This window comes from Nyctereutes procyonoides, unplaced genomic scaffold, assembly GCF_905146905.1.
Source record: "Nyctereutes procyonoides isolate TBG_1078 unplaced genomic scaffold, NYPRO_anot_genome, whole genome shotgun sequence".
Taxonomy (NCBI): Eukaryota; Metazoa; Chordata; class Mammalia; order Carnivora; family Canidae; genus Nyctereutes; species Nyctereutes procyonoides.
The window spans coordinates 8,538,420-8,561,177 of record NW_026575036.1 but is presented as its reverse complement, the minus strand read 5'-3'; the positions used below and the strand labels follow the sequence as shown (position 1 = coordinate 8,561,177).

At 34.8% G+C, this 22,758-nt stretch overlaps 1 protein-coding gene across 13 annotated transcripts in view; it reads left to right on the top strand.

Moving 5' to 3' along the window:
- SOX5 (SRY-box transcription factor 5) overlaps window positions 1-22,758 on the top strand; it is a 999,299-nt gene that overhangs the window by 786,054 nt on the left and 190,487 nt on the right. For all 13 annotated transcript variants that reach the window (XM_055318826.1, XM_055318829.1, XM_055318827.1 and 10 more), the window contains 2 exons: window positions 6,891-7,063; window positions 11,592-11,660. In XM_055318826.1, coding sequence (XP_055174801.1) covers window positions 6,891-7,063; window positions 11,592-11,660 — 242 coding nt within the window. The remainder of the gene's footprint in view (window positions 1-6,890; window positions 7,064-11,591; window positions 11,661-22,758) is intronic.

The window sequence follows — 22,758 nt, the reverse complement described above, 5'->3', positions numbered from 1 at the left end:
GTTCTAGAGTTGAAAGGATTCCCAATGAATTACATATGGAAGACAAAAGAATATAGCAATATATGGATGGTGATGTCTCTTACTCAGAGGGAGATGACTGAAGTTGGTTCCCTTCCTTCATGACTTGTGTCACATTATATTAAGGAATGTTCTGACCTGTACTTCTGTGGAACCTATAGAACTATAACAATCACTCAAATGGTTATGATGCCTGTAGTTGTTAAACAGTAGGAAGAACTGAAATAGAATATGTTTGCCTCTTATGTCAGTAATCCTTCATTCCAAGGGAATTGAAGGAGGACTAGCATAGATTAAAACACTTAAAAGTGCAAAGAACTGAAACATGAAAATAGATTACTACTAATGACACACTCAAACATGAACTCATATCATTAGCTATCTGAATCTGATTGAACTCGGCCATGGTTGTTTCCCCATAGTGTTGTATACTTGTATGATTCTTAAAAATCTAAATCTAAGAGAAGAAATAGTATCTACTCTTTTTGTTTGGGAGGCCTCTGGGTTTTCCCATGATGTTGTTTACATAGACATACACACACACACACACACACACACACACACATACATTCTTAAAGTCTAGGATATTTGTGACCCTTACTGGTTTCTCCAATATTCATAGACTGCTTACTCAACTCCCTTAAGCCAAAGCCAGAACTTCTATGTAACTCATGTAAGATAATATATCTCCCCATTTCTCTTGACTATACAGCATTCCTAAACCTGAGAGTGGTTTAAAGGAAAGTGACTCACTCATTAAAATTTTAAATAATTTGGTATATACCAGGTCTACTAGTAGGTAATGAGAGTATAAAAGTTGGTAATTTACAGTTGTGACTGTCACAGCTATCTCTGCTGACTTTAGGAAACAAATGTGAAAATAAAATTTATAGTTTAAAGGTTAAATAGTATAATAAAGATGTGCACTGTGTGGGTTCCAAAAGAAGGGAACTATTATCAAAATTGAGATAAGAGCTTAAAGAACAATACATACGACCTGGAACATGGAGATTAAATATTTAGGGAAGGAATAGCCAGGGTAAGTAAGACACTTGTGAAGGGTGGTATCCTTTGTGAGGGATGGTAGAAAAATCATTGTGGCTAGAATTTAGGATACACAAAAGAAGTGAGAAGGTTGGATCATAATTAGGACCTTATTCATTCTTAAGAATGAGTTGACATTTTATTCCAAAGACATTGAGGAACAAGTGGCAATGTTTAAACAGGAATGACATGACTAAATTTGGTTTTTTAGGAAGATAATTTTGGTACCCATTTGGAGGATAGACTTGTAGAGAAAAAAAAAAATAGTGACAGAAAGTTTTATTAAAGGCTACAGGTTTGTTTGGATGGCTCAGTTGGTTGAGTGACCAACTCTTGATCTCAGCTCAGGTTTTGATCTTAAGGTCATGAGTTCAGGACTCTTAAAAAGGGAAAAGAAAAGTTTGCTACAACTCATGAAAAAGATGAAGAATGTCAGTGGAGATTATCAGGTTTAATCCGGTTGGTAGTGAAATGAAATAGAGAGGCCAGGTAAAAGTTGGTCGAGGCAGGCTTTTAATGGACATGTTCTCCGACGAGGTTCCATGGTCCCACCAGGGAGTGAAGTCGGGGAAGTCATGGGGCCGGGGAAGTCATGCCCAAAGGGAGTACATGTGAGCTTTTAAAGGGGGGAGGGGTAAGGGGTTATGTCTGTATGGGGTAATAGGTATTAGGGCATATTACTGGTGGAATCGGTATGGGGCAATAACTGCTTATGTCCTTATATGGGGTTTGGGTAAGGTGAGGTTCAGATTTCCTGTATAGGTCCTGTCTCCCCCTGATGATGTGTCCTTGGATGGTCTGCTGGTGGTGGGAAAGTTCCGAGGCAATTGTAACAAGATAGAGGGTCCACCACCATTTTGTTGGTGCTTCTCTATCCCCTTTGATCCCACCGGCCCAACAGAGATGGGGAAGGGATCCAGGAACAAGAACTCTCCCTACTTACTCTACAACAGTATTTATGTTATGGTGTCCTTTGTGTAAAGGAAATTGTTTTGGGTTGAATTGTGTCCCTCTAAAAATTCATATGTTCAAATTCTAACTTCTAGTACCTCAGAATGTGACTGTACTTGGGAGATAAATCTGAATAGAGGTAATTAAGTTAAAATTTGGCCACTAGGGTGGATCCTAAATCCATATGACTACTGTCTTTATAAGAAGAGGAAATTTGGACATGTATAGAAAGTGATGACATGAAGACATAGGAAGAAGCTGACCATCTACAAGCCAAGGAGAAAGGTTTGGAGTAGCTCTTTCCTCATAGCCCTCAGAAGGAACAAACCTTGCTGAGACCTTAGTTTTGGACTTCTGGCCAATAAACATAAATTTCTGTTCTTTAAGCCACCCAAACTATGGTACTTTGTTACAGCAGCCCTGGTAAACTAGTACAGAAATATTCTGGTAAATGTTTGAATCTTCATTTAGAAGAGTATCATAATAATAAAAATAATTGTAGTTACCTCTGAAGGAACAGTATTCAAAGATCTTTCACTCTATACCCTTTTATAATTACTGATTATTTACTCATGTGAACACAGTAATATTGAGGAAATACATTTGACTAATTAAAATTAAAACTAAAATTATTTTGAGAAAAAAAATATCATGATTTGTTGATATAATCCATACAGGAGGAAAGTAGTTGAGAAGAGAATTGAGGATGTTGTTAATGTTTCTTAGAATGCTGATTGATAATGCTTTAAAAAATGGGGGAAAATGCAGAGTCCCACCATATACATGTTGAATTTTAAAACTGAGATCTACATTCAGAGATACCGGTTCTGCATCTCTAAGTAAGTGACTAGGGCTGGAGGACAAACTCAGAATTGGCATAAACCTTAATATTTCATTGACTCTGAGACAGTATTCATTATAAGACTCAGAGAGTTTAAAATATACAAAGTGTGTATCAGAATCAATGAAATATGAATAAGGGGAGACAAAAGGATTTTGTTAATCTTTCATATACTGAATGCCAAAATGGTATTTGCTTATACTTACCAACAAACAAGTATATTTCTTTATACATTGATATTACACCAGTTATATAAATGGATAATGTCACCTTAAACTTTTAAGTTGTATTTCCACCTATTATACACGATATATATTTTTCTATGTGAATGATAATAAAATTGTAGAAAATTTTCTTAAAAAGTATAAAAATATTAAAATGGCTTATAATCCCTTCACCTACAAATAGCCCCTATTAATACATAGGTAAGTTTTCTTCCAATCTTTTATTCTATAAATAGAGACATGTGCATGTATTGAGATATTTATACCAATATTTTCTTTCTTTTTTTAAATTGAGGTATAACTGACATGCAGTACTATATTAGTTTTGGACATAAAACATAATGATTCAGTATTTGTGTATATAGTGAAATAATCACCGCAATCAATCTGATTAACATCTATTATTATATACAGTTCCAAAAATTTTTTTCTTGTGATGAGAACTTTTAAGATTTCCTTTCTTAGCAACTTTTCGATATGCAATACAGTATTATTATCTATAGTCACCATGCTGTAGATGACATCCCCATGATTTATTTATTTTATACCTGGATGTTTGTACCTTTTGATCCATTTCACCTATTTCACCCATCCCTACCTCCAGCAACTACTAATATGTTCTCTGAATTGATGAGACTGGATTTTTGTTTGTTTCTCTTTTTCTTTTCAGACACCATATAAATGAAATCATGTGGTGTTTGTCTTTTTCTGTTTGACTATTTGACTATTTCACTTAGTATAATGCCTTTAGGATCCATTTGTACTGTCACAAATGGCAAGATTTTATTCTTTTTTATCACTGAATAATATTCCTGTGTGTGTGTGTGTGTGTGTGTGTGTACTATATTGTCTTTATCCCTTCATCTATCAATGGACATAGGTTGTTTTTATATCATGGCTACTGTAAAAAAAAAATGCTGCTATAAACATGGGGGTTCATGTATCTTTTTAAGTCAATGTGTTTGCTTTCTTTGAATAAATACCCAGAAGTGGCATTTCTGGATCATATGATAGTTCATTTTTAATTTTTTTGAGAAACATTCATACTATTTTCCATAATGGCTACACCAATTTACATTCCCACCAACAGTGCACAAAAGTCCCCTTTTTTCCCACATCCTTGCCAATGCTTGTTATTTCTTCTCTTTTTAGTAATAGCCATTCTATCCAGTATGAGGTGAGATCTCATTGTGGTTTTCAATTGCATTTCCCTGATGATTAGTGATGCTGAGTATCTACCTTCAGGTACTTCCTAGCCTTCTCTATGCCCTCTTTGGAAAAATATTTATATTCTCTGATCATTTTTTAATTGAATTGGATTTTATTTACTCATTTTATTTTATTTTGTTTGCTCTTGAGTTATACGAGTTCTTTATTTATTTTGTATATTAACTTTTTTATCAAATATATAATTTACTCACATTCAGTAGGTTGCCTTTTCATTTCAAACGTTTTCACGGATGTTTCATTTCTACCCAGTTTTTTCCACCTAGCTTTACATCACTAACAAGTTCCCATACCATTAAATATTCTTAAAAAATAATATTTTCATGGGTGAAAAAATACAATCTGGATGTTCCATAATTATTTGATGATTTCCATTTGACATTAAGATTGTCTTTAATATTTCATTTAAAACACTTTTTAATACTTCATTTTTTTTTTTTTTAATTTATTTATGATAGTCACACACAGAGAGAGAGAGAGGCAGAGACACAGGCAGAGGGAGAAGCAGGCTCCATGCACCGGGAGCCTGACGTGGGATTCGATCCCGGGTCTCCAGGATCGCGCCCTGGGCCAAAGGCAGGCGCTAAACCACTGCGCCACCCAGGGATCCCTAATACTTCATTTCTTACATTTTCTAGGGCTAGACTTTTTTATAAGAGAGGAAGGAAGAGGGGAGAAAGAATCTTAAGCAGGCTCCACACCCAGCACAGAGCCTGACACAGGGCTCAATCTCATGACCTGAGATCATGACCTAAGCCAAAATCAAGAGTTGGACTGAACCAACCAAGTGCCCCTGGGCTAGATTTTTTTATAAGTGAAATTATTCCTTGAAGATAATGAGGATTACAAGACCTGATATGTATTGCTTTTCCTAGTATATATTTCTAGAAAAGTGACTACTGATGATGTGTGAAGATTTACATCATACCATGACTTGAATGTTTTCTTTAAAAAACTTCCCAGTATAGGGGATCCCTGGGTGGCTCAGTGGTTTAGCGCCACCTTCAGCCCAGGGTGTGATCCTGGGGTCCCAGGATCAAGTCCCATGTTGGGCTCTCCCCATGGAGCCTGGTTCTCCCTCTGCCTGTCTCTCTCTCTCTCTCTCTGTGTCTCTCATGGATTAATAAATAAAATCTCAAAAAAAATTAAAAAAAAAAACTTCCCAGTATATATTTAGATTATTTACTATTAGAATTCTAATTGTAATAATTATATTGTTGTTATTTTAGAATAAGTGTTTTTCTGCTCAATGGAATCCAAATATCTGAACTATAATAAATTATTAGCAATAATTTATTGGACACCTGTCCTGAATAATGCTGGCTATTCATAATGAGTATAATGCATGATTCTTGACTTCTATTCACTCATATTTTTTCTTCTAGGTATTTATTCTCTAGCCTATCTAAATTATATATAAAAAAAACTTATTTCTATTCCAAATGGGCCTGTGGAAAATATAAGCCACTAACTATTGCTGCTACTTCCTAAAAGCACATGCTCTTTCAGCACAAATTGTTAGAAATACAGCGAGATGGGGAAGGTTGACTGAGTTATAACAGATTCTTCTATCTAATTACATATACAGGTGGCAAATGCATTATTAAAATAGTGCTTAGTGTCTTATATTAAAGTGAAAATTGTAATTAAAAAGTGTGTTCTCTCCTGCTGCGAGTACTTTACCATAGGGTTCTTGTCTATCTGGTGAATTTTAAAAGAACAATTAAAAGTGATATTGTTCTTGTTTCAGTGAAATGCTCACATTTTTGGTGTGTCAAATAAGTATTTTAACCTGACAAAGAAGATTCATAGCATACTTTAACTATCCTGAATATGTTATTTATTGTAAGTGACTGCTGTGGTTTCTTTTCCAAGTCTTGAATTTAACTATAATCTTTGGTGGCTATAATGTGATCTCTGAGTTTTTCAATCGTATTTCATTATTTCATTATAGTCTGAATTTATATTCTCAGTCTTGAATATTTTCCCTGTTAGTTATATCCTATTTTTGAAGAAAATCTCTGAGTGGCATATGAGAAAACTGTGTAAAGTTTGATTGGCCATAGATTTTCCCCCCTTTTTAATGTAGACTTCCTTGGATCTAATTGTTCTTCTTCTCTGAGAAAAGAAGAATCATATTACTGATAATAATTACTTGGTCTCTTAATAATTATGGTTATTAAATGTTCATGTTTTTGTCTTGCCTCTTTAATTTAGTAAAAAAACTACTTAGGGCAAGGAGCTGTGCTTTAGGCCTATTTTTATTTTCATCAGATCCTAGAATAGAATATTAAAATAGTAGATGCTCACCTAAGATTTTTTTTATTTACTTGTAAAATTAAAAACTATAGATTATTACTTGTTATACATAAAAAACAATCAAAATATTTGTTCATTCTGATATTTTTAAAAGGGAAATAGCCATCACTTTTCACTATTGAGTTAAAAATCTAAAAGAAAGTGTATGTTTGTGTGTTAACCTTCTATTTAGAAGAGTTATCTGTGCAATGGAATCATTGTCATTAGATAATCACTGTCTTTTCATTTCCCTTTTCTTGTATGTTTTATTGCTGTGTTATTTTCAGGGACTCCTGAAAGCCTAGCTGAGAAGGAGAGGCAGCTCATGGGTATGATCAATCAGCTGACCAGTCTGCGGGAGCAGCTACTGGCTGCCCACGATGAGCAGAAGAAACTAGCTGCATCTCAGATCGAGAAACAACGCCAGCAAATGGAGCTGGCCAAACAGCAACAAGAACAGGTGAGTATGAGCCAGAGACACAAATTCCTTAGGCATTGTTTTGCCTGCTCTTTATAGGTCACTCTCCTAGGCACACAAAGATTAATAAAATACAAAGTAAGGAAGCAAATAAACAAACAAAAAGCTTATCAACTACTGATTTCATTCAACAGGTGTTTGGTATGAGCTTTGAAGACTAAGTAGGATTCTACAAATGAAGTAAATTAATTGTGGCCAGGAAGTTTAGTTAGAAGCCTATTATAATAACTTATGTAAGTAGTGAGAATCTAAACTAGATAATTTAGAATATAAACTAAATGACACAGAAAAAGAGAAGAAAAGAATAAACAGGTGGGCAAATTATGATTAGTTGAATTTTTCCAGTGGGCAAAAAGAATGAGGAAAGATGTTGAGACTGGGTAATGGGTAGAGTCAGGAGGGGGGAAAATTGGAAAAGCAGGTGATCTTATCATGTTTCATTAAAGCTCTCGTCAGGTTGTCCAACTGGAGGTATGTAAAGAAAAGCTAGAAATACTAAGCAACAGTTTGGAAAAGAGGACTGAACTAGATTTCTTAGATTATTTACATAGAGATTATAGTTTAAACCACTGAGGCAAAAATAAAAAATAAAAAAATAAACCACTGGGGCAGATAAGTTTCATTAATTTATTCAACAAATAGTAATCAAGTGCCTCTTATATGCCCGCCACTATGCTAACTTCTGAGTCCATATCAACTAACCAGAAAGACAGAACCCCTAAATTCCAGTGGAAAGAGAGAGATAATTAACAAAGGAAAAGAGAAATTAACAAAAATATTTTAGACAGTGATAAGTTATTTGATGAAATGTAATTAGAATAATTTAATAAATATTGATTGGTATGACAAGGCAACATTTCTTAGATTGGGTGGTAGGATCTGGCAATAGAGCTCAGATCTAAATGACATACAAGAGGCAGCCATATTTATATCTAGGGCCAGTGTGTCTTGTGCAGGGGAATGGCAGGTTTGTAAGCTGTAAATTAGAATAATGATGCTATCATTAGAAAATGGAAAGGAATCAGGGGTAGATCCATAGGAAATACTGCATATATCTGATAAAGAAAGGAAAATGAGCAATACCAGAAGAACAAAGCTATTAGATTTGTCATTTAGTTTCTCATTGCAACCCTTTTAAGACTGTGGCTTCTATGGAGCTTTAATAGTAGAAATGAGGCATAAGAATTGATAAATGAGGAGTAGGAAAATGGAGGCAATGTATAAGAATCATTACTTAAAATTGGTATCAATGGGAAAGGAAGAAAGAGGTTTTGATAGGATGAATTTATATATAGAGATGGCACATCTTTTCTGGGCCTAACTCCCTTTTGCCATCTCATGTTCTGGGCTCTGTCCATTCACCATCCCAAGTGGAGGAAGACCATTATTTAGTCAAGGGTATCTGTGTGTCCATACATCCCTGCAAAACCTTAACAGTTATTAAAATGTAAACTAGCAGAATTGAAAGAAAAAATATTCAGATTACATTTGAGGAGACCCACTTTCAGATTACTCTTCCCTACTTTGTGGTTTATCTCTGCTTGAAAGATGATGCTTTCATGTTTAATTAAATACTTCATCATTTTTCTTAAAGATATATTTGGCCTGTTCTTGAATATGGTCTATATTTCTCTTGCTTTACTCCTATGATAAGAGTTTGGAATGCTCACCTGTGACAGTTTAGAAAAACACTACTCTTTTCTTGTTTATCATTCTCAATACTTTCAAACACTTGATTACTAGAAAACTCTAGAAGCTTCTGAAACATAGGTCAGATGGGGATATAGTAGAGAATCCCTATTTTGGTAGGTCCAAGGGCATATTTGTCCTAAAAAAAAATCTGACATAGATTTCACTAATAGAAAGCAAAGTCTTCTTTCTTCTCTTTCATGTTCTGACCCATCCCCACATATCATCAAAGGATTCTAGTTTTTTTTTTTTTTTTTTTTTTTTTACTTTTTCTGACACTATCCTTGGAATTTTAGAAATCATTAGGTTCTTCCAAAATTCCTTTCCTGTGTTGGAAAGATACTAAGCAATGATGCCTACACAGCCTGAGAGAAGATCCTTTGTGAAAGCTTCAGGTCAGGTTTCAAGAGTCTATTTTACTTAGATCTTCTGTATCATCCAGTGCTGGCATGCATATTCACCACTTTGTGGTCACTGATCTTTTCATCAAGACATAGAGAAATCTCTGAAGGGCATTTAATATTCCTTAAGATTCAGGTTGTGTGTCTTTTCTTGAGAACTCCTTTTCTGACCCTCCTCCCAAAACTCCCTATTCATTGTCCCTACTCTGTGTACTCTAATATATCCATTATAGCCCTTAGAGATTCTAAAGAACCTGTTCACTGGTCAGCCTTTCCTCTGGACTCTGAACTCCATTCTGCACTTTTTCATTCAATAAATATCTATTGGGCACCAATTTGATGCCAGGTCCTATTCTAGTTACTGAGTTACAGCAAAGAATAAAACAGACAAAAATCCTAATGTATTGAATTCTAATTAGGAAAATATAGCAAACAAACAAGTACTATATTGTGGATTTGATAAAAGATATAAAGAAGAGGATTAGAGATGAGAGTGCCAAGTAGAGAGAGAAGTCTTTTTAAAAATGAAAGACTATCAGGAAAGACCTCATTGATAGGTGACATTTAAGCAGAGACTTATAGGAAGTGGGGTAGTGAGCAATGTAGTTATCTCAGAACAGAAGATTCCAGATGGAGGGAAAAGAGAGTGCCGAGGTGCAGAGGCAGGTAGATCCTTGGGAGATAGAAGCATCCTAAGTGTGCTTAAGAGACAGGAGAGGAGAATGACAAGCATGGAGTGACAAACGGAGGAGTAGGAGAAGGTGAAACCAGAGAGGCAGCAGAAGCCAAATCATACAGGGTCTTGCAGGCATGGTATGGACACTGGCTTTTGCTCTGAGTGAGACAGAGAATTTTGAAAAGATGGATAACACGACACAACTTATTTTTTAAAAAGATCTTTGTAGATCCTAGTATATTATAGACTGTTGGGAGCAAAGGCAGAAGCAGAAAGAACAATAGGAGACTATTACAATAATCCAGCAAGAAACAACCATGGCTTGGAACAGGAGGAAGTGTGGAGGGGCGTGAGGTCATCAGTTTCTTGATAAATGCTTAAGATGTGTTAAAAAAGATTTAAATATCAGCTGAAATACTGATATGTAGGAGGAAAGGACCAGATTTAAGAAAAAAGAGTGATATTCCTTTTCCTACCATCTCCTTTTTGCCTTTCTTCAGGGAAAAAAAAAAAGGATTTTTAAGAACCCTGTTCCTAAGACAAAATGAAAGCATTAAAATAACCATAATTGAGTTTAGTTTTGAACTTGTTGAATATGAAGTACCTTTGAGAATCTCATTGGAAAAATGAATCTGAAGCTGAAAGCAAAGGCATAGGCTAGGCAGATTTTTAAGTACTTGGCGTACATTCAGGAGTCGGGATACAGGGAAGAGAATTGAGTCTAAAATAAAGCCATATACAGCTATGACGTTGAATAGCTAGACATTGAATGGCTAGACAGAGTAGTTGAAGATAACTGAGAAGGAACAGATTGAGGGCAGAGCAAAACCAGGAAAATATGTTGTCATGGAAGCCAAGAAAGAAAAGTCAGGATCAAGGGAGAGAGCTTGAGTGTTAAATTTTGATGGAAGGACAAAAGGAGAAATCTAAAAAACACTTTAGAATTGAAAAAATGAGGAGTGCCTGGGTGGCTCAGTCAGTTAAGCCTCTGACTCTTGATTTCAGCTCAGGTCGTGATCTCAGGGTCCTGTGATCAAGCCCCACTTTGGACTCCATCCTCAGCATGGATTCAGCTTGGGATCCTCTCCCTCTCTCTCTCCCTCTGCCCCCTACCCCACTCTTTCTCTCCCTCTCTTTCTCTAAAATAAATAAGTAAACATTAAAAAATAATTTAAGAACAAGATTGGTGAATTTTATTATGAATCGTTTCAACGGAGAAGGGGAGCAGAAACCATGATCGAGTGCATCGAGGAGTTGGCTGTGTAGGGGTTTGTAGGAGGCAGAAATGAGGACAATATTTAGGAAAAAGAAGCAGAAATACCAAAACCTCACTAAGGAATATAGCCCTCTCACAATGTAGTACTCTGCTACCCTGAACTTCCAGGTGGCAACAACCACATGTTGATGCAATACTTTCTTTTGTAGAAAAGAACTAAAAGTGCCAGAGGCAGTACTTTCTTAACATATTTCTGGGAAGGAAGAGGGATTTCTGACTGGATTGGATCACTTATTGGAGTGTCTTAGACTCCATTTGTTTTAGGTCAAAAGAAAATGCTCCAGAAACTAAATATCTTGTTTGATCCTACTTAAAGATGAATTGCCAATACTGTAGGGGCACAGGAACATCAATTTTCATCATCTTAATCAGTGTCAAATCAAACTTGGAGCAATTATGAGAACATTGGTAATTTCCCCCTGGGACTACAATATACTTTTAAATTTTTCATGTGCAATTTCTCCACAGATTGCAAGACAACAGCAGCAGCTTCTGCAGCAACAACACAAAATCAATTTGCTTCAGCAACAGATCCAGGTCAGAAATCATCATTTCATGCATATTTCCAATTAGATAATATCTATCTATCTATCTATCTATCTATCTATCTATCTATCTATCTATCATCTATCCATCTTTGGTTTCTAATTTTTAGTTGACCTAACTGGAATAACCTCCAAAATAAACATTCCTTTTGGCTTACTTGATTCAGGGCATGTTACCTCCTGTGCCATGAGAATCTTGCAAGGAGTCACAGACCCAACTGTCAGGAAGCTTTCAATCTGAGCAAGCTGACAGTCATTTTCATCCTATACTGAAAGGAAATTATTGCAGAGAAATATTGGAAAGGTTTCATTTTCTCTGTCCTTTAATGTTTAAAATGTGATTGCGAGTGTTCTTAAATGAGGGATATGCAGGAGAATCAAAGCTAAAAGGTCCAGCAAATTCTGTTAGAGAGCAGTGGCAGAGAGAATATATGACTGTATGCTCAAGAGCCATGTGTGATGAGGGTTGAGATTAGGGAAGGTAATGATTTGATGTTCAAGTAGAACTTCACCCTTCATGTTGTCTGGAGAAACCAAGAGTGAGGGCTTCATAACCTGCATATTTTGCTCACATGGAAATGTGTGATGATGAAGAGCATCAGTGAAGATGGAAGAAAGCAGCTATACTGATAACAAAAGGAAAAAGTAAGGTGTCAGAGTTGTCCTGTCTTCACCACTTGCTGGTAGCATGAATTTTGACAAACTTTTTTCCCCTTCTGAAAAATTTCCTTTCCAAAACTACCTATTCCATAGAGTATTATGAGGACTTAATGAAATCACAGATGAAGTATCAAGGCATACCATAGGTGTTCAATACATACTTGCTATTACCAACAAGAAATGGAATCTAATTCATGTCACTATGAATCCACCCTATGTAATATCCGTTTCCTGGAAGCAGATGCCAGAGAAGAGAAATTCATCATTCTTTTGGAGTCCTATCTTGACAATCCAACATATTTTGTTAAGAAGAAATTCATCATTCTTTTGACAATCTTGAGAATCCAACATATTAAGTGTAAATATCATAAATGTCAGAAGCAAATATGTCTACATTATTTCGTTTGTGTATTTAATCATGTTTAGACTTCATTGCCGGCAAAGTTCATCCCACTTTACCTAATTGGGTCAGGTATACTTAATTTGTTCACTCTGGATTCTGTATCCCAATCAGGGCTTATTCATTCTTGGTCCACCTGAAATTTTAGTTAGCTAGTCACCGCTTCACAGAGACAGAGAAACATCAGTGAGATGATCCATCCAGGATTCTTTGCTTTCCTTAACTGTAATTACAAGCAGCACATCCTAATGCGATGCTATCTATCTGTATATATCTCGAGTGTGGTTATTCAATTTAGTGCTTTAAAACTGTTCATTGGGGAGCACCTGGGTGGCTGTCAGCTGTGGGTTGGACTCTTGATCTTGGCTCAGATCTTGATCTCACTGTTGTGAGGTTGAGCCCTGCATTAGGATCCGTGTTGGGCATGGAGCCTACTTAAAAAAAAAAAAAAGAAAAAGAAAAAAGAAACAAGAAACTGTTGGATTTCATGTTCAGTCTAAGTGTGCTGACTTTGAATATAGTTTTAATTGATAGTACCAGGTTATCCACATTTACAATATTTTATTTGTTGAAAATCTAAGATAATAAAGCAGTTATGGTATTATATTTTCTAATCTGGGAAGTAGGGAATGTGTTAGGCAAAAATAAGTTCTGAGCAAGATGATAATCTGAAAGGAATTCATTTACACAACTTCTTGTATTTTCATTAACAGCATAGTTCTAAAGTAGATTTTATAAATTATTGATTTGGGGCAATCTTACAAATACTTAATAGTTATGAAAGTCACAATTATTTAAATTAGTCTATTGAGAGATTGTTCATACAGTTATGGGAAGGACAACTATAGTGACATGTGTAGAAATAAAAGATTAGAAACGTGGAACAGATCTTTTTTTGCTCATGTAAATCCTTGCCACATTTATTATTGAGAATGTTTTCTCTCCCTTTTCTTCTTCCTTGCCCTTCCTCCTCTTCCTTGGCAGCATCTGACAAAGAAGAATAGTAAAATTCAAACCTGCTATGGTGGAAAGCAAATCAAATTCATAACAAATAGTATTATTACATTTATTTTTGTCAATGCATAATCAATGCTTACATAAGAATTTACAATAGGATGAATTTACTTGCTATCTGCAAATACTTATGTAGTATATTTTGAATTTGATCTGCTTCCTTTGTCTTCCTTCGGTATGGAGCCTAAGACCTAGAAATAAATATACCAACTTAAATTGTCATCCTGATTGCATTTTCTTACATGTTTTATACCATTGTCTCTTTGGGCTTTAGAAAATAATTCATTCCAGTTTCTTTATTGCTAGAATAGTGGACTGAAATATTACTAGACCACAATTAAGGCTGGTTTCAATTATGAATACACAAGACATCAACGTGACCCAAACATTAGTAAAGGCATGCAGTGCATTATATAGTTGCATCTACTAGATGGATTAAATTGACAGAGTAAGAAAGCAGGAAAATTTTCACACTTGATGGCTATGTTACATCACAGGAGGATGACGTTCCCCAACATTTATCTCATTCTTTTTCCTGAGATTTCTTTAAAGGAGAGGTTTAGACATCCCATTTGAAGTATATATCATTCAATTTTTTAAAAAATGTATGAACAAGTTTGTACATACATATGAATGCCCAAACATTCACATATTCTAATGACTCACGTTATTTAAAAATTCTATTGGCCTATTATTTATTTTTTCAAATCCAGATGAAAAAATGGTAGTAGGTTTTACTCTGTAGTTATGTTTTCAAAGAGAAAATGATGTAAGAATTAGTAAATTCATCAATTTTATTCAATCAGGATCAATTCTTTATGAACTGTTTTTCTCTCTTTAGAAAGCAGCCTTAGTTCTCAAATTGCATGATGTTAATTGGACTGAGTACTCAATCTATCTACATTGCTTCCTTACAAAGACCTTATGTAGAGGTATAGACTTTTTTTAGGTTGATTCATGTAACTCATCAGGATTAAAAAAAGAAACAAAAAGTTTCCTGCTACTGTTTGTAACATCTAAATCAGTTCATTTTCAAAAAAAAAAAATCATGTTACAATACCAAAAAATATTTCATCTTCCCACAAGAACTTGTATTTTTCTTTGAGACTCTCAATTTTAGGCACACTAAGATGTTTCAGTCTTTTTCTCCCATTCAGCAGTGTTTTCCTTTACTATTTCTGTTTATTGCCCTTAAAAAATAGAATACTTTTACATTCCTACTTACTACTATTCCTACTACTGTACCCAGCTAACTCTTTATGTGCATTAATGTGTGAGATGAAATTTGTAAATATTTCAGAGAAAAAATCTTTAGATTTTTTAAAGATAACCTTTTTTTTAAATCTTCTGCTTATGGTACAGCGCCCACCTTTAAGCAATTTTATTTTCTGACTAATCTCTTTTTCACATTAAATCAACCTGTTTCTAATAGGGATAGTTAGGTGGTTTATGTTTCCAATAATGATCCTAAACCAACGGTTCATCTTGACCTCATTCACTATTACCAAAACCTTTTAAAGTAAATGAATGAGTGACCTCTACTCAGCTTCCATTATGGCAACAAACTGAATGTCCCTGGAGACTCAAGATCCCTTTTATCTTGAAGCTTTGTATGGGACAGGATTCTATAGCTTTGGGGTGAGTAGGAGAAGCATGTCCTAGTTTTAATTTTTTTTACCCTTTTTAATAATACTTAATAGAATTTTAGTTTCTTATTAGCATCTAATAGGGTCAGGCCAGTAACGTACTCTAGTATGAAATCCACTTCAGATATTTTTAAGAGAATTTTTAAAGATGTATTACTTCTTGTATTTGACGTGATTCCCATACTGAAAGTTCAGTGTTTGAATTTTCTTAAGAAATTTTACAAATCTGTTGCCTTCTCCCTTCTGACTAACTTTTCCAATTGTTTGTTGTTCATTGTGTTCTCTTGTGAGCAATTTAAACAATGTCATTGTTTCCGATTCATAATGTATGTATTTGTAGGACTAGTAGTATCTTTGGGTCACTGATTCTGTCTGGAGCTAAGGGTAGAGCAAAGGACAAATCTCTGTTCTTTTGTAATCTTAACTGGCCAGTGTATATTCCATTAGTATATAAGGAAGAACTTGGCTTTTCAGGTGGTATGGGACTATATTTAACTGTATGAAATACAATTTTAATTGTATTAAATGATTAAAAATATAGAGAGCAAGTTCTCTGGAATTAGACATATCTGAATTCAATCTCTGCATGTTCACACCTCATCTGCTGTGTGATCTTGGGAAAATTACTTAATCCCTCTGGTTTCATTATGCCCATCCATTAACTGGGAGTTATAATTGCTAAGTGACATTGGGTTAGTTTAAAGATTGAATGGGATCATGCCTAACATGTGGTGAACATACAATGCTTAAAATTTTTGCATAAGGTAACAGGAAAGAAAAAAAATTGTTCCTTCTGTTATTTATGATGATGAACAACTTAATGAGGAAAATTTCTAGGAAAAGAGTATAATCTACATGGCAGTAGACACTGAAAATTGTAAATTCAGTGTTCCAACAATTCATATTATTTTAGAACTACAAGGGATTTTTAGAAAGCCTTTATTTAGACCTATCTCTCATTTTGACATTTGTAAAACTGAAACCAAGTAAGGTTAGAAGATTTTCCCAATGTCACAGAAGTTGTTACTTAGAACAATGGCTGGATTCCAAGTTTCCTAAATCTTGGCCCAATTCATTTTTATTTCACCGATGTTCTACCATTTAAGGCTTAATGGCCCGAAGTTTTAAAATGAGTTTTCTTTCTCTGGGAACTTATTCCTACAAAATAAAAATACAACTTGACTTATGCACAATTGAATGATTAAGTTGCAGTCATGGGCTCAACCAATTTGTGATAAAGGTTTTATTTTATTGGAGCCAAAGTTCTCTGAGCTCATTAAGAGTTTTGGTAATTCTTGATAAATTATTATGCAGAACAAAATCCATTGAAATATTGTATTGAAAACATAATAACATGAAAGGTGAAATAATGGTACCTGACTGACCTGCTGATTTATGATTTCTTTCTCTGAGTGTGGTAAGTTGGAAGCCTTTTACCCCCCTCAACAAGACTCCACACATATACATGAGGACAAAGAGATTGCAAAGTAACCTTGTCTCTTTAGGAGACTGGAAATGCCAAGAATAAACACCATGCAATTAAGGTAGCATTTCAACCTAAGAAGGAAATGCATTAACTCCTTGAGCTCTGACTAATGTTTTGCTGTAGGAAATAAAATATATCACAACTGAACAGGATATAGTTCTAGACTTTCAGATAGGTTACTGGAGGAAACAATATGGAGATACAAAGAAATAGCTTAAAGAGTCACTTTCTGCTCTTCCTTGTACTTTCTGGAAGTAGAAGTTCCTTTTGAGAAGATAGGTAGTCTCTCCTACAAGAGCAGTGATGCTATCTGTAGCTCTCTGTCTTTTTATTTAGGGAGAGTGACTTTAAAACTCTTTAAGCATTTTTAATACATCTCTTGGCAGTTACCTAATGATGGAATTTCAGTAATTCATATTATTTCACTGTATAGTTAAGTCTGTCTCTGTAGATAAAGGTACAGATAGATTGATATGCATATATAGCTTAATTTTCACTGATACAATTCATATCACATGACTTGAGTGTACAAAGAATAATGAAAGCATCTATATCCAGAGCCCAATCCTCTATATGCTCTCCTGTATTCTATGTGCAATCCTTTATTCAGAAGGAGCCACTTTAAAATCTTTTAAGTTTTTGTTTTAATAACTTCTTAGTATTTACTTCTATATAAAAATAGAATTGCTGAATTCTTGTATCCCTACCCTAACATCCTCTCCTATTCCCCTCCTTCACCTTACAATGAAGTCTTTCAAATTTTTCCCAAAGGTATTTCTAAGCATTAAACAGTTTACTTGCACCTCTTTTCTTTTTCAATCAACTATAACTAGTCTCTTGACATTTGCCTTGTCAGATGAGGATGGAATCTCTCTCTTATTCCCAAATGCCAATTTCTGTTATTTGTATGTTTAAATATATATCTAATACATGTATTTGTGTGTGTATGTATACACACATACCTGTTGTACTTTACCTAATGGTTAATCTTAAAAGTTGAAAATCAAGAAATGATTTTTACATTAAAATACAAATCTATGTATTTTTTTCTGGAATAGTCTTAAAGGAATATTCCTTATTCCCTTTTTGTTTAGCTTCGTGCTTTCCAATTGCCTTTTCTTTTTTTTCCCCTCATGATATTCATGTGATTTGTCTCATAACTTCATAAGTTCTCAGGAATAAATCAAATCTCCAGAAGCCCACTTTTCTTGATACCTGCTTCCTGGCTGTCCGTCTTGCTTTAATTTAGATCAATTGGTCCAGCCAATATTTTGGGATATCCATTTATGATTCTCCAGAGTTGGAATTACTGTTTCCTATATTGTCCTCCTGGGTTTATATCTTTGTTTTGCTCTAGAACCGTATCAAGAAACTTCCTGAAAGAAAAGAAGGGGCATGAGGATACATAGCATATAAAGTATCCAGGATAAAAACATAAATGTAGGTATATGTAATAATATTCTGTTTAAGCTCTCTACTTGATGGTAGTTTGGCTACAAATGAAATTCTGAGCTGGAAGTCATTTTCCTTATATTTTAAATCTGGAATTCCAATGCTCATGCTAACTATCTTAAGTTTTCCCAGACTCTTCTATTTGTGCTGAGGGAATGTGATGTAGCTGGGATAGAGGTAAACTGATGGATCCACTTTCAACTAACTAATACGACTGTTTTCAATCCAGGTCTCACTTCTGCTCTCCCTTATACTTGGAGTGTCAAGTCTCAAGACTTTCTGGTGGTTCTGAGGGCAATTTAAACCCCATCTCTGCTTAACGTGTACAATGTATACTCTAGTTTGTTTCACCCACTTTTAGTTAACATTATACAATTATTTTTCATCTTCCAAAACTCTAGCCAAATTTCTTGCCTGTGTAAACCTCCTATTCTTTACTGCTTTATGTGACACAGGATTTTAAATTTGTCTGTTTTTATCATTTTAACAGTATCTCAGGAAAGAATGCAATAAATGCACATGGTCTATCACCTTGGTTTGGAAATCAGGATATCATTTTTAAAATTTTTCTTTCTTTCTTTCTTTCTTTCTTTCTTTCTTTCTTTCTTTCTTTCTCTTTCTTTCTTTCTTTCTTTCTTTCTTCTTTCTTTCTCTTTCTTTTTCTTTCTAATAATATTTACTTATTGTTCTTAAATTTATTTTTAAATATTCAAGACACATAAACCAGTATCTTGGAATGAAGGAGTCCTTGTAAAGACAATGAGTTATTGCAGAAAGGTAAAGCTCCAAAACGAAATGTCACAGTTTAAGATCTGTAAATGTATATTTTCTAGTTTCCTTGGTATTTCCAAGGTACATATATCTGGAGGATATCACCATCCTTTTTCTGATAGATTTATCAAACAATAAGAGTTTATATTTGTGTAGAATTTTAAACTATGACCCTGATATTTTAAACTTTTTAATTTTACTGAGACCTAGTTAAATACCCATATTTGATGATATGCTGAAGTAATTTTGACAAATTTTTGGAAGTGGTAAGCCAGATCTGGAATTCATTCATCCTGGCTTGGGCTTTTCACTAAAAACAATGCATTTCATGGAAGGATATTTTTGTTCTCATTTTTAAAAGATTTTATTTATTTATTAATGAGAGACACAGAGAGAGGCAGAGACACAGGCAAGGGGAGAAGCAGGTCCCATGCTGGGAGCCCGATGTGAGACTCGATCTCAGGACTCCAGGACCATGGACCCGAGCCAAAGGCAGACACTCAACCACTGAGCCACCCACGCGTCCCTTTTTCTCATCTTTTATGTGGAATCTCAAATAATCTTCCTTATTAGTTTCCTTTTTCTATCTTATTTCTGTGCTATTTCTGTGCTACGTCTTTCTGATCTTTGCAATATGATTTCTGAAGGGAAGCCTGGGCTCATTTGATCCAGTATGGTCATAATGGAATCACTGAGACTGACCCAGAAAGCAGACCTGCAACAGTCTTTCCCATGACTTTACAACCTTTCCCCAAACAACATTACCTGTGGAAAAAGTGGTACACTGTTCCTCACTGTGGCTCTGTACTCTGTATCTTATCAGTTAACAAAACAGGGCCCATCAGGGCTTAGATAAAACCCTGGGAATGTAATTATCAAATAGTGGGAGGCAAAACAAAACAAAGCAAGTTAACAGTAACAGATTTGGAAATGTAGGCCAGAAGTCAATATGTTGGCCTAAAATGAATCTATTTCACTTTACCTTAGTTACATACTCATTAATGTTGTAAAATAACTGCTGTAGCAGGGAATTGCTCACGACCTTTAGAAAAAATTTCTATCTCCTGTCTTTGAATAGAGTTGACAAATAGAAAGGAATTAGATGCCAATGAAATTAACAGAGTATTAACATAAAATTAATTATTCTATGAAGAGTAGTTACATCATAAGTCAAAACTTACATTCCAGGCATTCCTAGTACATGGCATATTTGCTTCAGTTCTGTAGCTAGAGGACCAGTTTCTACTCAAAAGCTGATAATTTTTTTGAATTTAGTTTTATTTAAACTCAATTAATTAGCATGCAATGTATCATTATATTCAGAGGTAGAGTTATTTATCAGTGTTATATAACACACAGTGCTCATTACATCATGTGTCCTCCTTAATGCCCATCACCTTGTTACTCCATCCTTCCTCCCCTGCAGTGACCCTCAGTTTGTTTCCTGTAGTTAAGAGTCTCTTATGGTTTGTCTCCTGATTTTGTCTTATTTTATTTTTCCCTCTCTTCCCCTATGACCCTCTGTTTTGTTTCTTAAATTGCACATATAAATGAAATGATATGATAATTGTCTTTCTCAGATTCACTTATTTTGAAAAGGTGGTAAATTTTTATGCAACTTATAGACAAAAAGAAACCAACTTTTTACTTTCTTTGTATGTCTCTGTGTGTGTGTGTGTGTGTGTGCATGTGTTGGCTCTGTTTATCTTTAGAAAAGAAAGACTAACAGTCAAGTAAAATGAGAAAGGAAGACAAATAGAACATCAAGGATACCTATATGATACTAGTTTTCCCTTGAAGGAGAAACAAAAAGAAAAATTCGAATTGCTTCTTCTGCAATGAATATTCTAGAAGTGGTAAATTCACATGGTATCATTTGATAAAGTTGATTACTCCCATTTTCTTGAAACAGTCTTCAGTTGGCCTCCAAAAGACCACAGTCTGCTTTAGAAAAAAACATAACAAGAAACTTTTTATTCTCCATCCTCAGTCTCTTTTGGTAGTTTCTGCATGCTTCAAAGTCTAACTTGCTGTAATTCTCCATCATCTGATTTAATTCCTAAGTGATCTCATCTAATTTTTCCATATACTATTTTATTTATTTTTTTCATACACTGTTTTAAAGATAATACCTCAAAACTTATTTTCCCTTCCTTTACTTCTCTCCTAGACCTCAAAGTCAAATATCCAACTACCTTCTCAGCCTATTTAAGTGCACAACTAGTAAGCACCCAAATTTCACATTTTGAAAGCAGAACCTTTAACTATGTTTCCAAAACTCATTATTTCCCAGTTTATCCAACTATGAGAATGAGACCATATGCCTAGTTCCTGTCACCAAAACCTAGGAACTATTCTTAAATCCTTTCATTCTTACATATCCCACAACTTATCCATCAACATTGCTTTTTGTCCTCAATCCATCAATTGACCGACTTCTCCTTCCATTACTCACCATCATTTCTCACCTAGGCTCCTACAGTAGCCTCCTAACCAAGTTGGTCATCCAACTTCCTCTGTTGACCCCTTAAGTAGACATTTTACATAGCTGCTAGAGTGATCTTTTAAATTTAATTGTGCTGTAATCATGTCATTTAAAATAAATTCACTCTCCTTATGTTAGTCTATTGGGCTGTACATGAATGCCAGCCTCTCAAACTGTCTCCCTCATTCCTTCTACCCCAGAAACTTGTCCTTCCTGGTTCTACCATCGGTACATTTTTATTTGTCTTTCTTAGGTCCTGGAATGCTTTCTTTAGTTCGTTATGTAATTTAGACCTTCATTTCATTCAGGTCTTTCTTCAAATACCATCCTCCTCAGGAGGAGAGGTGGGGCATCTCAGACAACCCAATCCAAAATAGTCTTTGCATCCCCTAGTCATCTCTGATCACTTGTCCTGTTTATTTCTCTTCACAGCCCTTATCACCGCCTTATATATACTTTGGGGGTGATACCTCATACTGTACCTTATATTGCCACCACACTACATACCTGGCAGTATATTCTTTGAGGTCAAAGATTTGATCTGTCTTGATATTATATGTACCTTGCAAAGTATATATGTACTTGAAAAGTACATATAATAGCTCCTGGCTTATAATAATAACTTTAAGTTATTTATTGAAGAGATGAATGAATAAAGTGTAGGCACATTACCCACGCTGTAGTATATGTAATAATAAGCAAGATGATAATTTTCTCAAGAGACTGAAATGGATGTTTAGGGAGCCATCAAAAATAGATAACCAACATTTCCTACTGCTGTATATGGTTTGTAAAATCATTTTGTACTTTGTATTATACTGGTGAGGAGGAGCAGCCTATTGCTCGTTAAGTACTTGGCACTTTGCAGAGGTCATTTCATATAATTATCACAAGAATTCAGATAGGTTATGACATTATCTCCATTTTATAGACAGTGGAATTGAGGAATGGGTGTGTGTGGGCGATGTATATGTGTGTGTTTGTGGGAGGGTGTGTATGAGAGAGGAGAGAGAATCTGAGATCTTAACAGTTGAGTACTAAGTAAACTTAAAAGGTGCCTTCTTTGTCTCTTTCCTTATTAGAGTAGCAATGGGCAATTTAATTCAGATAGTCTTAAGAAAATAAGGGCAATTGAACTTATCAAACTGAGTTAAACCTATTAAACTGGCAAATGTG